At 41.1% G+C, this 15,602-nt stretch overlaps 1 protein-coding gene across 6 annotated transcripts in view; it reads left to right on the forward strand.

Annotated features, from left to right (window-relative positions):
• Window positions 1-15,602, forward strand: part of LOC143964154 (electrogenic sodium bicarbonate cotransporter 1-like) — a 1,025,456-nt gene that overhangs the window by 170,338 nt on the left and 839,516 nt on the right. For 5 of the 6 annotated variants that reach the window (XM_077473848.1, XM_077473849.1, XM_077473846.1 and 2 more), the window contains exons 2-3: window positions 11,852-12,012; window positions 13,735-13,884. In XM_077473848.1, coding sequence (XP_077329974.1) covers window positions 11,852-12,012; window positions 13,735-13,884 — 311 coding nt within the window. The remainder of the gene's footprint in view (window positions 1-11,851; window positions 12,013-13,734; window positions 13,885-15,602) is intronic. The other variant, XM_077473850.1, reaches the window with a different exon arrangement.

A 15,602-nucleotide genomic window follows, 5' to 3' on the forward strand; every position in this document is an offset into this window, starting at 1 on the left:
CTACAAATCAGACACTTTCTCGACACAAAAGCAAAGAGCTCCAAATGGGCACGACCCCTTTCAAAGAAATGTGCCTAAAAACAGATCCCCAAAGACACCTCATATCGTTCACTTACGCATTGTTGTTCTCAGATCAGAACCCGTCAAACGATTAGACTAGTGATCAATGGGTCAAAGATCATTCCATAAACATCTCAGATAAAGACTGGGAAACAATTTACTCGAATGCCCACAAGGGTTCATCGAATATATATGCACAAGAAAATGCATTCAAAATAATATCTAGGTGGTACAAAACACCCCTCAAGCTTCATCATATTTTCCCAACGCTCTCCCAGCAATGCTGGAGATGTGGAACAGAACATGGATCTTTACTACACCTCTGGTGGTCATGCTCTAAAATCCAGTTTTTGGAAAGAAATACATAGATTAATACATCAGATCACCACATACAAACAGCTCAATTCTTGTTACATCATACGCACTTACATACGCGCTTTAACCATTCACATGAGCTCAGCAGCAAACACGTGTATCCCTCGCAAATGGTGCTCTCCAGGCCCACTGACTATAAGGGAATGGCTCAGTCGTATTAAAAAAAATTCAGAAATGTAAGAATTAATACATCAGGCAAGAGATGCAACCTCAAAATTCATTCAAATATGGTCTTGTTGGTTGCACTTTACTACAACAACTGATTATCACCAACTCCTTACGTAATATACACACCCCAGCTATGACAGACAAATCTTATCTAGCGAACCACCAAGTCAACCTTACTGTTACTACTTCTTTACGCCTTTACGTTATCCTTCTCTCTACCCCTCCCAATAACTAGACCACATACTGTTCAACACGTCATTTGAATCACCTGGGGAAGAGAGAAAAAATGTAGACACCGTGGTCCGACAACCCCACCTACAATAACTATCCTCAACAGTATCTCAGGGGACCCTATCAACACCCGGACAAATCCCCCCTCCCCCCCCCCACAAGAACATGAACCCAGAAAGGTCAATCTACCACAAGACAGATAGACCGTTCTTTACAGCTATCTACCCTTACCCCCCTAACCCCCATCCCCATAGACACAATGTACTTATTATTTTCTTTTATAGTTTGATATTTGTCATGTTTTGTTAATACTAATGTTGTTCTTAAACTACTGCTGTTTCATATAACTAAGAATTGTATAGCAGCTGCGCCCCGCATCTGTTTATTCACTATTTTCGGTTTTCTTATAAAGGCATAACGAATACTAGTAATAATAAGGCTCACCCACACAATACAAGACACCAAACATACTCAAACCATATGAGCACATATCTTCACCCCTCATCCGGTCACAGTCAGATCCCTTTAGGGGTGACTGGGTGAGAAGGAAGCGGATTTGGGTATATATCTTTCTATCACACATGCAAACACCCCAACCCTCCTACATGGAAATATATAGCAAACCCCATGATCGAAACTAGAATGGCTAATCGGCCCAGACATGGAAGTGAACAAACACAACACTATGCGTTAATTACCTCTACTAGGAATCTGCTCCGATAGAGACTGAGAACGCTTTCAATGTCATATGCATTATATGAATCTTTCCTGTTTGTTGTGATGGTTATTCATTTGTACCTAATGATTATAATCTCTGTAAATCAGTATAATGTTAATAAAAATGTCTTTAAAAAAAAAAAAAAGGATCCAATAAACTATGTGATAATAAATGGCTTCATGTGATTGCTATCCTTAAATAAAAGACAGTTTTTTCTCCTGATCAGTCATATTTTTAATATTAATGCAAGAATTTCACAATTTCTGCCAGGCTATGCAAACGTTTGAGCACGACTATATATCAAATATTTCAAATATATCAAAAAATATTATTAAAAGGTAAATCTTGTTAATTAATAAAATGTCAAAATTAAGTTACTTCCCTTTTTCTTTCTTAACCACAACTTCTTTGGAATGATCCCTGGAACATGTATTTCAAAATCTCTTGCTACATCTACTTCTGCAATCACAGCCTTATTCCCCTTTTTTCTTTTTATATACAACATATACATATACAGCAATAATTTATATCTTACTGATGTTATAAACTGTATCCACTTCATGATTGCAATATCTCAAATGCTAAACTAAGCTCCTAACCCAAAAGTAAAAATCAAACATTTAACCACTTCGCGCTGCGCTATAGACAAAAGAGGTCTACAGCGTGGAGCTCAATTGCCGGGAGGGCGTTCCTGGACGTCCTCCTGTTTACTCCCTCTCCGAGCGCCCCCGAGGGCGCGCATCGGGGAAAATCTGTGTTGACACGCCCTTGGACACAGCCAATCACAGGTCATGCTAAATGGCCAATCACAGCAGCCATTTAGCACTCAATCTTTGTGTCCAATAATAGATGATCTCAAATGTAAACATGAGATCATCTCTCATTGCCGGCTCTCCCTCCTCACATAGAGACTGCGTTTGAGGAGGGAGAGCTTCTGTGCTTCAGATTATGAGTGATTATGCGTGTACAAAAACACATATACAGTGCCCACAGTACCTATCAGTGCCATCTGCCAGTACCACGTGTCAGCAGTGCCATCTGCCAGTGTCACGTGTCATCAGTGCCATCTGTCAGTGCCACCTGTCGTCGGTGCCACCTGCCACATCAGTGTCATCTGTCAGTGTCACCTGCCACATCAGTGTCACCTGTCAGTGTCACCTGCCACATCAGTGCCACGTATCAGTGCCATCTGTCACCAGTGAAATCTACCAGTGTCACGTGTCATCAGTGCCACATATCAGTGCCATTTGTCATCACTAAGAATGTTAAAAAATTATTTTCAGCCGAGGAGGCATACAATATTCTTGTGGCCGACCAGAGCAATGGGGAGCTCTCCGCTTCAGATTCCTCATATTCAGATTCTGAGTCTGACGTTGACTATGAGCCTATCCTAACCAGTGGTGCAACGACAGCCTCAGAGGAGGAGGATGAGAGTCCGCCCGCCAGACGAAGGCATACTGGTGAGGAGGCAGTGTCATCCACCAGCACTGCAGTGCCATCCACCAGCACCACAGTGCCATTGACCAACACTGCAGTACCACGGCAAGAAAGGCCACGTACCAGTGGGGTATTACCTCAGTCCCAAAGGGTTAGGTCCCATGCCAGCCTTCCCTATTCCATTCAGAACCCCTTGTGGCTTCTTCCTAATTCAGGAGACGCTAACGTCCCCCTTTCACTGCCCAGCCAGGAGTCCAGGTGGACACAGAAATTTTTTCCCCCGATAGGCTTTTTCCATTTAATTTTTATGGAGACATGCTTGCATCGATTGTGGCCCAGTGCAACCTGTATGCACAACAATTCATAGCAAGTAACCCAATGTCCTCTTATGCCATCCCTATGAGTGGAGAGCCCTAACAGTGGAGGAGTTTAACATTTTTTGGGCTTCACATTCTGTATGGAACTAAACAGAAAAAATTATTTACGTTCATATTGGTCATCCCGTCCCATCTACCACATGTGCATCTTTTCATCAGTAATGCCCAGAACCAGATATCTCACGATTATGAGATTCCTACACTATAACGACAATACCCAGTGCCCTCCCTGAAATGACCCTAATTTTGATAAGCTTTATAAAATTTGGCCGCTAATAAATAATTTTTCTGAAATCTTCCCCCAGTTGTTTACCCCAGACCAACACATATGTGTGGATGAGTCCCTTATTAAAAATGTTCTGGCAGGCTGGGCTTAAAACTATTTATTCCCACCAAAAGGGCCCGCTATGGGATGAAGATGTATAAATTGTGTGACCGAGCCACAGGGTATACATATTCCTTCATGGTATATGAAGGGAAGGACACCCAGCTACATCCCGCTAATTGCCCAGAATACATTGGATCAAGCGGGAAAGTCATTTGGGAACTCATAAACCCACTCCTGGAGAAAGGCTACCATTTGTGTGTGGACAATTTTTATACTAGTTTGCCCCTGTTCCGCAACCTGCACAGAAAGAACGCTCTAGCATGCGGCACCGTAAGGACGAACTGGAAGGGCTTTCCTCAAAGCCTCGTCAACAAGAAGTTAAGAAGAGGGGAGGCGGCGAGTTTACGGAATTAGGAAATTCTGGCTGTGAAGTAGAGGGACAGAAGGGATGTCTACATGCTTTCTTCGATCCACAACAATACATTTGTTTAGATCACCAGGAAGAATGGCCCAATCCAAAAGCCAACATGTATCCACGACTACAACATGTTCATGGGGGGTGTCGACTTCAACGACCAGATGCTCGAACCCTACCTTTCCAGAAGACGAACATACCAGTGGTATAAAAATGTTTAAATTTATTTGTTTAATTTGGCCATGTACAACACCTATGTAATCTATCGCAAGTCCACTGAAAGACCCAAACCCTTCCTTGGCTACCAGGAGGAAATCACCACTGCCCTTATATACCCGAACGGCCCACCAGGAAACATTCAATCCAATGTGATTAGCAGACTCTCTGAATGCCACTTTCCCGATAAAATCCCTCCCAGACCAACAGGCCAAAAATGCCAGAAAAAATGCTGGGTGTGCACCAAACGAGGAGAGAGAAGAGACACCACTTATCATTGTGCCCAATGTCCTTCCCAACCAGGCCTCTGCATAGTTGACTGTTTCCGCCGTTACCATACTTCAATAAATTATTAGTAAAGTATGGTAAACATAACCCTCGCTTCCTGTCATTTACCTTCATACCCCTTATGCCTCTGCTTGCTCTGTAACTGACCCTGGCTTGTTACTCGACCATGATTCTGCCTACCGATTCTGTTTATACCTCTGCCTGATCTGGATCGGACCCGGGACTGTTATTGGACCACACTTCTGCCTACCGATTCTGTACATACCTCTGTCTGATCTGGAACTGACCCTGAACTGTTTGACCATGCCTCTTGCCTGCCTCTTGGACTGATCTTGTACCCTGCCAGTGGACTAGTGGGATTCATAACACAGGGGTCTCACATATGTGAGGGGCTCCAGAATAGTTTTTTCTGGATGAAGAAAACAATTTCATTTGTTCTCTTATTCCTAGATTAGGGTCTGGAGACTCTGAGTCTTCAAAGAGATTTGGGTGGGAGAAGCCTCTACCCCTGTACCCATTCTGTCCTGAACAAGGCCCTACTTTTGCCTGCTGCCTGTGGGAACTATGCCATCATGCCTCTGCCTGTTACATGAACTGGCCACACCACATGGACCTGCCTACTACTAGGACCAATATTTTGGCACTGCTGACAATCTCTGCCTGCACTGACCCTGGACTGTATATGGACAGTATCCCTGCCTGCTGCCTGTACTGACTATGGACTGTATTCCTGCCTGTTGCCTGTAAAATTGTGTTCGCTTTTGCTGACCAAGTCCCTGCCTGCTGCCTGGACCAGTGCTATCCTCCTGTGGACAACTGCACTACTAAAACCACAGGTGATCTTTTGTTTACTCTTTGCTCAGCAGAATGTATTTTGGGGTGTAATTCTTGGTATGTGCATTCTATGGGTCTCTAGAAAACTTGATGGTGTTTCTTGCATGTTGAGCCTCTGTATGTGGCCAGACTGTGTAAAAGTCTCACACATGTGGTATCACCATACTCAGGAGGAGTAGCAGAATGTATTTTGGGGTGTAATTTTTGCTATTTACATGACATATGTTGGAAATATCTTATAAATGGACAACTTTGTGTAAAAACAAAGGTGTTTTCTTTTTTTTTCCACGTTTCCAAAAACTTCTGGAAAAAAATTAACCATTCAAAAGACTCATTATGCCTCATAGATTATACGTTAGGGTGTTAGCTTTCCAAAATCAGGTCACTTTATCCTGGTGCTCCAGGGCCTTCAAAAGTGTAATAGGTGGTTGAAAAATGAGATGTGTAATTTATGCTCCTAGGACGCTTGATGGTGCTCCCTGCATATTGGGTCTCTGTATGTGGCCAGGCTGTGAAAAAGTCCCACACATTTGGTATTGCCATACTGAGGAGGAGTGGTCATTTGTGGTATATACATGCCATGTGAGAGAAATAACCTATTACAATTTTGCGGGAAAAAAATCTTCTTATTTTGCAAAGAATTGTGGGAAAAAAATGACATCAAAAACCTCACCATGCATCTTACTAAATACCTTGGCATGTCTACTTTCAAAAAAGGGGTCATTTGGGGGGTATTTGTACTTTCCTGGCTTGTTCGGGTCGCAAGAAATCAGATAGGCCAACAGTACATCAGGTGTGATCAATTTTTTATGATTCGAACTACAGCTTGTAGACTCTCTAACTTTCACACAGACCAAATAATATCCACTAATTTGGGTTATTTTTACCAAAAATATGTAGCAGTATAAGTTGTGGCCAAAATGTATGAACAAAAATTTATAATTTGTGAAACTGTATCACATAAACTAAGAAAAATGTGTTTTATTTCCAAATTTTCTGTCTTTTTTCATTTATAGCGCAAAAAATAAAAAACCCAGAGGTGATAAAATACCACCAAAAGGAAGCTCTATTTGTATAAAAAAAGGACAAAAAATTAATTTGGGTACAGTATTACATGACGGAGTTATTGTCATTCAAAGTGTGACAGCGCTGAAAGCTGAAAATTGATCTGGGTGGCTTAAGTGCCCAGTAGGCAAGTGGTTAAAATGCCCAAAACATTATTCCAAACATAATTTCTCTTAATTAAACATTTACTCTCCCCTCCAGCAAGTCTAGAGCGTGCTGAATATGGAGTGTAAATGTACCAGGGTAATTATATATATATATATATATATATATATATATATATATATATATATATATATATATATATATATATGTATATATATACACACACAATGAAGTGTACACAAAATAATTCACAAGAATTATTTTAAAATTATTTAACCTCTAATATTGAATATATAGCACAAAGATGGTAATTTATATGTCCAAATATAAGTGCTATTCATTTAAGAAATAAGGAAAACATTTTGTTGAGATATGCTATTCAAATCCTAGCTGTGAATTCTGTATACACACTGGTGTCAGTCCAGGGCAATTCCATCAATCTGATGCACAAAATGCCACGAAGACTTGCATCAATGTGAGCACTGGCAACTCCCACAAAAATTATTAGGGGATCAAATGCAGATCAGACCTTTAAGAAGTATGGCTGTGAAACCCAAATATATATCACTAGTGACCCTACTGTTCCTAAACATATTCATTCCTTATTCATTCCATATTCCTTCTTTTGCCTAAAATATTCTTGTGGTTTCAAAATAGCCAAACCATCTTCCGCAATTTCACTTAAGCAGCTTGAAAGAACAAAATGTTGTCTTAAGGTGGATCTTTACATCTCTACATAATTATTATTTACATTTAGAATTTAACTTTCAAAATTAATAATTGCATTATTTTCCCAAACATCAAATCTAGAATCCTTCTGAACACTTTACTATACTACATTCAATAAGAACCTTTTATTTTTTTAAAACAACTTAATTTACCCAGACTACAATGTAGGGTGTTTTATTGCAAAAACACTCACTCTCTACACATCCTCACTGCACACCTAAAAACACCTCAGTTTGCAACCTTGAGCCCATTCTATGCCTTCACCCTTAAGGGGTTATCAAAACACATTAAAACATCTACTTAACAATTACACAGTTACTACTTGCAAGCATAATGAGCACTTATACTCTATATACAAATATTCATAAAGGGGAGACCTCCCTAGACCTGGTTCCATTATCATTAGTACACTACCCAGAATCAATAAAATCTATAACAAGGTAATGGCACCTATCTATAATCATCTAACTCTTATTATTATTATTATTGTTTCCTTATTTCACCCCTATGTGTACTAATGTATTTTAAACGTGCTATAAGTGTATATTGACACCTCTTTCATGTATTATTGTACTTTTACCATGACTGGATTTAGAATTCTTTACATATCTAGAGATAAGCAAACTATTATGTCACTTAGAATTTATGAAAAAAACCCTATGATTTCCTGTCAGCCCAGACACACTGTCTGGTTACATATGCAAGTTCCTCATATCAAGTTTCAATTTCAACACAAGCTTACTTGTTAAAGTGGTTGTAAACCCTTACAACACACTTTGACCTACAGGTAAGCCTAGATTAAGGCTTACCTGTAGGTCCAAGAAATATCTCCTAAACCTATACGGTTTAGGAGATATTTGCCCGAAGACAGGCACCGCTGTCTACGGCCCATGTGCCGTAGGCAGCGGCGCGCAGACGTACTGAGCGCGGCATCTTCAACGACGGAGCTGCCGCGCATGTCGGCTCCCGTGCACATGCGGGAGTGACGTCATCGCGGCTTCGCCAAATGACAGCGGTGGAGCTGCGAGACCCCACCGAGAAGATGGATGCGCTGGACTACAGGGGACAGCGGTGACTTCGCTGGCTCCTGTGTCAGGTAAGTGACACATAATTGGCTACTATGCGATACATAGTAGTCCATTATGCTTTGCCTTTGCGGGGAATGAAAGAGGAAGTAAACCCATCAGAGTTTACTTCCTCTTTAAGCAACAATATATTTAAACCTTACTGCTAAGCAAAATAATACATTTAAAAGGAGCAATTCAGTCTTAGGTTACAATAACATTGCACAAAGCAGTGTAGAGATTAGCCCAGACTTATACTGAGCTGCGGGAATGAAGCCATGCAAGTTCAGCTGAACTCGCACGATTTCACTCCCGCATGTCAGTCCCGATTTTGGGAGTGATTTCAGAGATTTTAAATCACAGCCCGAAATCGCAAAAAAGTAGTACAGAAACTACTTGAAATTGGTGCGGCACCACAAATGCAGTGTTGCATCGGTGCCATTTCCGGCAATTTCTGCCAAATTTGACATGTGATTTGACATGTAAAATCATACCAATGTGAACCAGGGCTTAGGTGGGCTTTTACAAGACCCTTTGACTCAGAAATGTGTAGTAGAGTTGCCACCTCATCCCTTTAAGGCTGGGTTTACACTATACTACACAACAGTAGTATGACTTTCATCCTTCTTTGCTTTGCAACATCAGTCCTACATTGGTCCTATATTGTTCCTACATTTGTACTACATCCATCCGACTTCAATGAACAAGGATCCGACTTGGATCCCCGCCAATACCAGGAACTATGTTTGGTATGAATCTTGAGGGGGAACTCCATGCGAAATTTTTAATTGAAAACTGGCATGGGTTCCCCCTCCAAGAGCATACCAGGCCCTTGGGTCTGGTATGGATTTTAAGGGGAACCTCTATGCTGAAAAAATGGCGTGGGGGTCCCCCCACTATCCATACCAGGCCCTTATCCGAGAATGCAGCCCAGCCAGTCAGAAAGAGGGGTGGGGATGAGCGAGCGCCCCCCCCCTCCTGAACTGTACCAGGCCACATGCCCACAACTATCGCCCCCACCCCTCTTCCTGACCGACTGGGCTGCGTGCTCGGATAAGGGTCTGGTATGGATTTTGGGGGGGACCCCCCACTCCATTTTTTCAGCGTAGGGAGGTTCCCCTTAGAATCCATATCAGACCGAAGGGCCTGGCATGCTCTTGGAGGGGGAACCCATGCCACATTTTTATTTAAAATTTGGGGTGGGGTTCCCCCTCAAGATCATCAGAGCAATAAGTCGCATGCCAAAGTTGGATCATGCAAGATGGCGATCCGACTTTGATCCGACTTCAATGATAGTTAATGGGCTGAAGTAGGATCAAAGTCAGACCAAAGTAGAACAGGGAACATTTTCAAAGTCGGACCGACTTGTGTCAGACCAGTTAAGATGGCTCCCATAGAGAAACATTGATTTTCACACGTCATGCTACATGAGCTCCCAATGTCGCTGCGTTTGTCACACTGGTGTGAACCCTGCCTAATCCCGAACACACATTGATTACACAGGTTCTGTGGCTGATTAAGGTGGTGATTAAACTCACTTGTTGCCTTATCTGAATTAAATTCGTTTTAGAACTGTGTAATTCATAAGTGTTCAGGTTTAAAGGGATGAGGTGGCAACCCTAACGTGTAGGCCTCTTCACTAGTGTACCTATGTTTGGACACTAAATTTATAGGTACAGCTAGTGCGACTCATAGGCAAAAAAGCACCTGTGGTTGTCAGTGACTACTTGAATCGCTACAAAAAAAAGAACTGATAGGGAGGGATCAGGCGTGATTCTGCTAACGCTGCAGTTTTGTGTGCTGTGTTTTGTAAGTGACAGTGATCTAATGATACTGCTTTTGGGTGGGCTGGGCTGGGTTTAACGCAGGTGCTGGCAGGTGTCTGGACTGATCCTGCTAACACTGCATTTTTGGGAACACTACTACTGGGGACTAGGGATGAGTCGGTTCGCAGCAGAAAATGCGAACAGGCAAAAAAAGTCTATGGGACACGAACATGAAAAATCAAAATTGCTAATTTTAAAGGTTTATATGCAAGTTATTGTCATGAAGTGTTTTGGGACCTGGGTCCTGCGCCAGGGGACATGTATCAATGCAAAAAAAGTTTTAAAAACGTCAGTTTTTTCGGGAGAAGTGATTTTAATAATGCTTAAAGTGAAACAATAAAAGTGAAATATTCCTTTAAATGTTGTACCTGGGGGGTGTCTATAGTATGCCTGTAAAGTGGCGCATGCTTCCCGTGTTTAGAACAGTCCGAGAGCAAAATTAAATTTCTAAAGGAAAAAAAGTAATTTAAAAATACTCGCAGCTACAATGAATTGTCGGTCCTGGCAATACACATAAAAGTCATTGAAAAAAACAGCATGGCATTCCCCCACAGTCCATTATCAGACCCTTTGGGTCTGGTATGATTATGAAGGGGAACCGACAATTCATTACAGCCGAGAGTAGTTTTAAATTATTTTTTTTCCTTTAGAAATGTCATTTTGTGCAGGGACTGTTGTAAATATGGGAAACATGCGCGACTTTACAGGCATACTATAGACACCCCCCAGGTACAAACTTTAAAGGAATATTTCACTTTTATCGTTTCACTTTAAGCATTATTAAAATCACTTCTCCCGAAAAAAATTTAGTTTTTAAAACTTTTTTTGCATTGATACATGTCCCCTGGGGCAGGACCCAGGTCCCCAAACACTTCATGACAATAACTTGCATATAAACCTTTGAAATTAGCAATTTCGATTTTTTTGATTGTTTCACTTTAAGCATTATTAAAATCACTGCTCCTGAATAAAAAAACTTTTTTAAAACTTTTTTTGCATTGATACATGTCCCCTGGGGCAGGACCCAGGTCCCCAAACACTTCATGACAATAACTTGCATATAAACCTTTAAAATTAGCAATTTAGATTTTTTTGATTGTTTCACTTTAAGCATTATTAAAATCACTGCTCCTGAATAAAAAAACTTTTTTAAAACTTTTTTTGCATTAATACATGTCCCCTGGGGCAGGACCCAAGTACCCAAACACTTTTTATGACAATACCATGCATATAAGCCTTTAAAATTAGCACTTTTGAGTTCTCCCATAGACTTTTAAAGGGTGTTCGAATTTGCCACGAACACCCCAAATTGTTTGCTATTCAGCGAACACCCGATGTTCGAGACGTTACTTACTAGTAACAGTATGGAAAAAAAAATGCAATGATTGGCCACAGTGATATAATAGGCACCAGGCCAATCACAGTTCCACCCACAGTAGTCACAGATCTTGTCACTGCACGCTGCTGAGAGCACACAAGAGCAGGCGATGTGGGAGGATGTACTGGTATGTCCACCTGCATTGGCGCAGCTCCCACCTGGCTGTAAATCAACATTGGCCAGACTGGAAGAGGTTAATGTGGTCATAATTTCATACTGTGTTTACATTTTTTTCAGGTGGATTAGATTCGAAGAGAAAATTGAAGATGGAGGAGAGAGATGGAGCAAACCTCATGTTACCACATTAACTTTACATAGTTTATTTGAGCTAAGAACATGCTTTGAGAAGGGAATTATTTTACTGGATACAGAAAAGTGTACATTTAAAGAAATAATAGGTATTGTATATTGAAAAAAAAGTCTCATTTAAATTTTTAACTTGGAAAACGATCCCATAAGAGCCATAGTAGTGTTCCATGGGAATGGGAAACATTTAGTGTGTGCATAGTGTGCAAGTGTGTGCATAGAAAAGACAGTCCAGAAATCTAAGCCCTTGTACACACGGTCGGAGAATCCATCGGAATGTGTCCTATCAGACCGTGTCGTCGGATAATCCGACTGTGTGTGGTATGCATCGGACTGATTCCGTCAGAATATCCGTCGGACCCAATTTTCCAACATGTTGGAAATATTTCCCGACCAACTGGGCCGGTCGGACATATTCCGATCATGTGTAGAGAATTTTGATCGGACCAAGTGCCACGCATGCTCAGATCAAATTCCTACATCAAAGCTATTGGCTACTAGCCTGAATGTAGTCCCATCGTAACGAAAATTACGTCATCACGTTCTGAAAGATCAGATTTTTCGCCAACTTTGTCCGACCCTGTGTATGCAACAGTTTCGGACAAGATCCGACGGGCAAAATCCGACGGATTTGGTTGTGGAAATCTCCGACCGTGTGAACAGGGGCTAAGACTGAGGCTAGGTACATAGCACATTCGTCACCTGATCTGATATGAGAATATCCTGCATGCAGTTTGCTACCTCCAGCCCTGATAAACTGGGTTATTCTTGGGAAATGTAACTGGAAATCTCCTAGAATCTCACAATGCAGTAGCTGTAATTTTTTTCTGCAGATCCAGTGTTTACAAGGTGGATGATTTCAAAGTGAGGAACTGAGGGTACTTTTTTAGGCTTGTTTTGAAAATGTTTTTCAAATTCATAATACAGTAAATAGGTAAGAGGTCTCATATACTTCTTAACTAATTACCTGGGACAGGAGGTACTTCAACATGTGGTTGGTAAGTTGCACATATACTTTTTCAATTACCCCACTATAGGTAGTCCAGAAGTATCTTGTGCCCATTAGCATCAGGCTGGTGCTTTATCTGCATGGGTCACGTGTTTATATTTTAATATTTTAAATGTCAAAAGTGATAGATCTGAACCCAGCAAAGTTGGAACCCATAACGGATTCACAAACTGACAACAGATGGATGGCACAGTTGTGTAGTGGTTATCACTCTAACCTAGCAGAAAAAAGGGTCACTGCTTTGAATCCCAACCATGACACGACCTGCCTGGAGTTTGCATGTTCTCCCTGTGCCTGCGTGGATTTACTCTGGCTTCCTCCCACACTCCAAAGACATGCTGGTAGGTTAATTGGCTTCTGTCTAAATTTGGCCATAGTATATGAATGGGGACCTTGGATTGTGGGCTCCTTGAGGGTAGGGACCAATGTGAGTGTACAATATACAGGGATAGGGACAATTGTAGACACTCACTCAGGATGGACTGGTGTTTTATTCAACCTTACTAACTATGTAGCAGCTAGAAATGTTTACTTTTCTCTAACTTTATTGTTCTAACTAATATTTAAATGCAAAAAGAATTCCAAATTGGCACTCTTCTTGATAATGAAGCACGTATTTTCCATATTTGCATTTGTTTTCTCATAGAGACAAAGCAACATCCATCCTTTATAGCTGTTATTTTCTGAAGTGGATTAAAAAATACAATTCTCTTGACAGTATCAATATTTTCCTTTTCTCCAGCTTTTATAAATCCCATTTTATGTATATTTCTTAGGATCAAAATGTTTGTTTATGTTCTTGCAGATCATGTACTGAAACAAAGAATTTCCATGAATATAGTAAATGAGGAAGAAAATGAAAATATATTAAACGCTCTTCTTCAAAACCACATACACCACCCAACAAAATCAGGAACAAAAAATTTGAAAAACATAGTTTTATCAACTTGTAGGGGTAAGTTTTATATACACATTCTTTTGCATAGTCTGGGCCCAGCCTGTACTACAAAATAACTACCTGTCCTCGCTGCCTATTCTACTAACATCTAGACTCAACAATCGTTAGCCAAAATTACCTTTTTTTAAACAATGACAACCAGTGAATTCTGAACAATAACAGCCTCAAATGTTAACAGTTAGAGCAAATAACTTGTTTTAAGCTCATCCCTAATCTTTATTTTAGATCACTTAGGTAGTTATATAAGCACCGTCAATTTATGCTGCATTTTACATTATTATTATACATTTATGTCAGTCCCTGCCCTCAAGGAGCTTATAAACTAAGGCCCCATGGGGCGCATGCACGGCATGGAACGGAGCGGCCGCACCTAAGGAGAGCTCCGGCATCCACGGGGCTTTCAGCCACAATCCACAATGGCAATAAACACCGGAAAACGCTCCTTTTTTACACACCCCCAACGACAAAGACCTTGTGCATGCCTAATTCGCAGAAGGGGAGACGTGGGAGCCATCAGAAGTGCCGTTCTCTATACCCTCTCAGATTACAAACTCCAGGAAGCATGGCAAAAAATGGTGCTGGCGGCGGACCTCCTTCATCTGCTACCTTCCCTCATACAACAGAGCCTCTGCAACAAGACTCAGCTCCTGCAAACAACAGTGAGTACAATCCACTTTCAAAAGCAGAACTGGATGTTAGCTTAGAGGCTTTATATACTAAATTACACTCCAACTTTCAAGCTGAGATACAAAAATCTACAAACACACTGTCTCAGGAGATAGCAGCCACAGGGACGCACACAGACCTGTTAGAGAACAAACATGATGAGCTTGCAATCGCTTTTAATGATCTCTCAAGGGAGTATGAAACACTTTCCTCTGCATTTACGCAGTTACAGGCACATGTGAAAGATTTGGACAATCGTAAAAGAAGAAACAATCTTAAAATTAGAGGCGCTCCAGAATCGATCACAGATTTGATCGCTTATTCTGCTAAACTATTCCAATCCCTGCTTCCTGATCAGGACCCTATCTCTTTTAAATGTGACTGAATTCACTGTGCTCTGAGGGCTAAACCCCCTCCTGACAAACCCCCCAGAGACATTGTTTTATTTCTCAAAGATTTTCTTATTAAAGAAGAAATAATGCGGGCGGCACGTGGCATCAGGAACATCACATTGGATGGAGTACAACTGCAACTCTTTCCAGACATCTCCCAAGCTACACTGGACAGACGCAGAAATATGAAGGAGATTACATCTGCTCTCTTCACAGCAAGAATCAAATACATATGGGGCTTTCCCTTTAAGCTGATAATCCCTCACAATGGTACCACTTATATAGCTACCACCATTACAGAAGGAAGAGACATTCTAACTAAACTGGGCCTCCTAGACCCCAGCAACATTCCTCGCACCCCAGTTGCACCACGTCCTGCTCCAATCTGGAACACCCCAGCTTCAAGGAGAGGCGGTCGCAGAACGAGACTTGAAATCGCACAATGGAACTAGTAGACTTCTCTCTCATACATGAAGATCGACCAGATATACTTCCCATGTATACCATTTTACCTCCAACAAGCAGAATACTCCTTTTTTTTTATCTTGTGTGATTTTTCAGACTTCTCTATTTTTTATAATTTTTCCCTTTTTCCCTCTATTTTTTTTATCACTTTTTTTTTATATATTCTCCCTTTTTTTCTTTCTCTCGAATATT

Source organism: Lithobates pipiens, unplaced genomic scaffold, assembly GCF_037356315.1.
Source record: "Lithobates pipiens isolate NorthernLeopardFrog02 unplaced genomic scaffold, aLitPip1_a1.2 Scaffold_8, whole genome shotgun sequence".
NCBI classification, from domain to species: domain Eukaryota; kingdom Metazoa; phylum Chordata; class Amphibia; order Anura; family Ranidae; genus Lithobates; species Lithobates pipiens.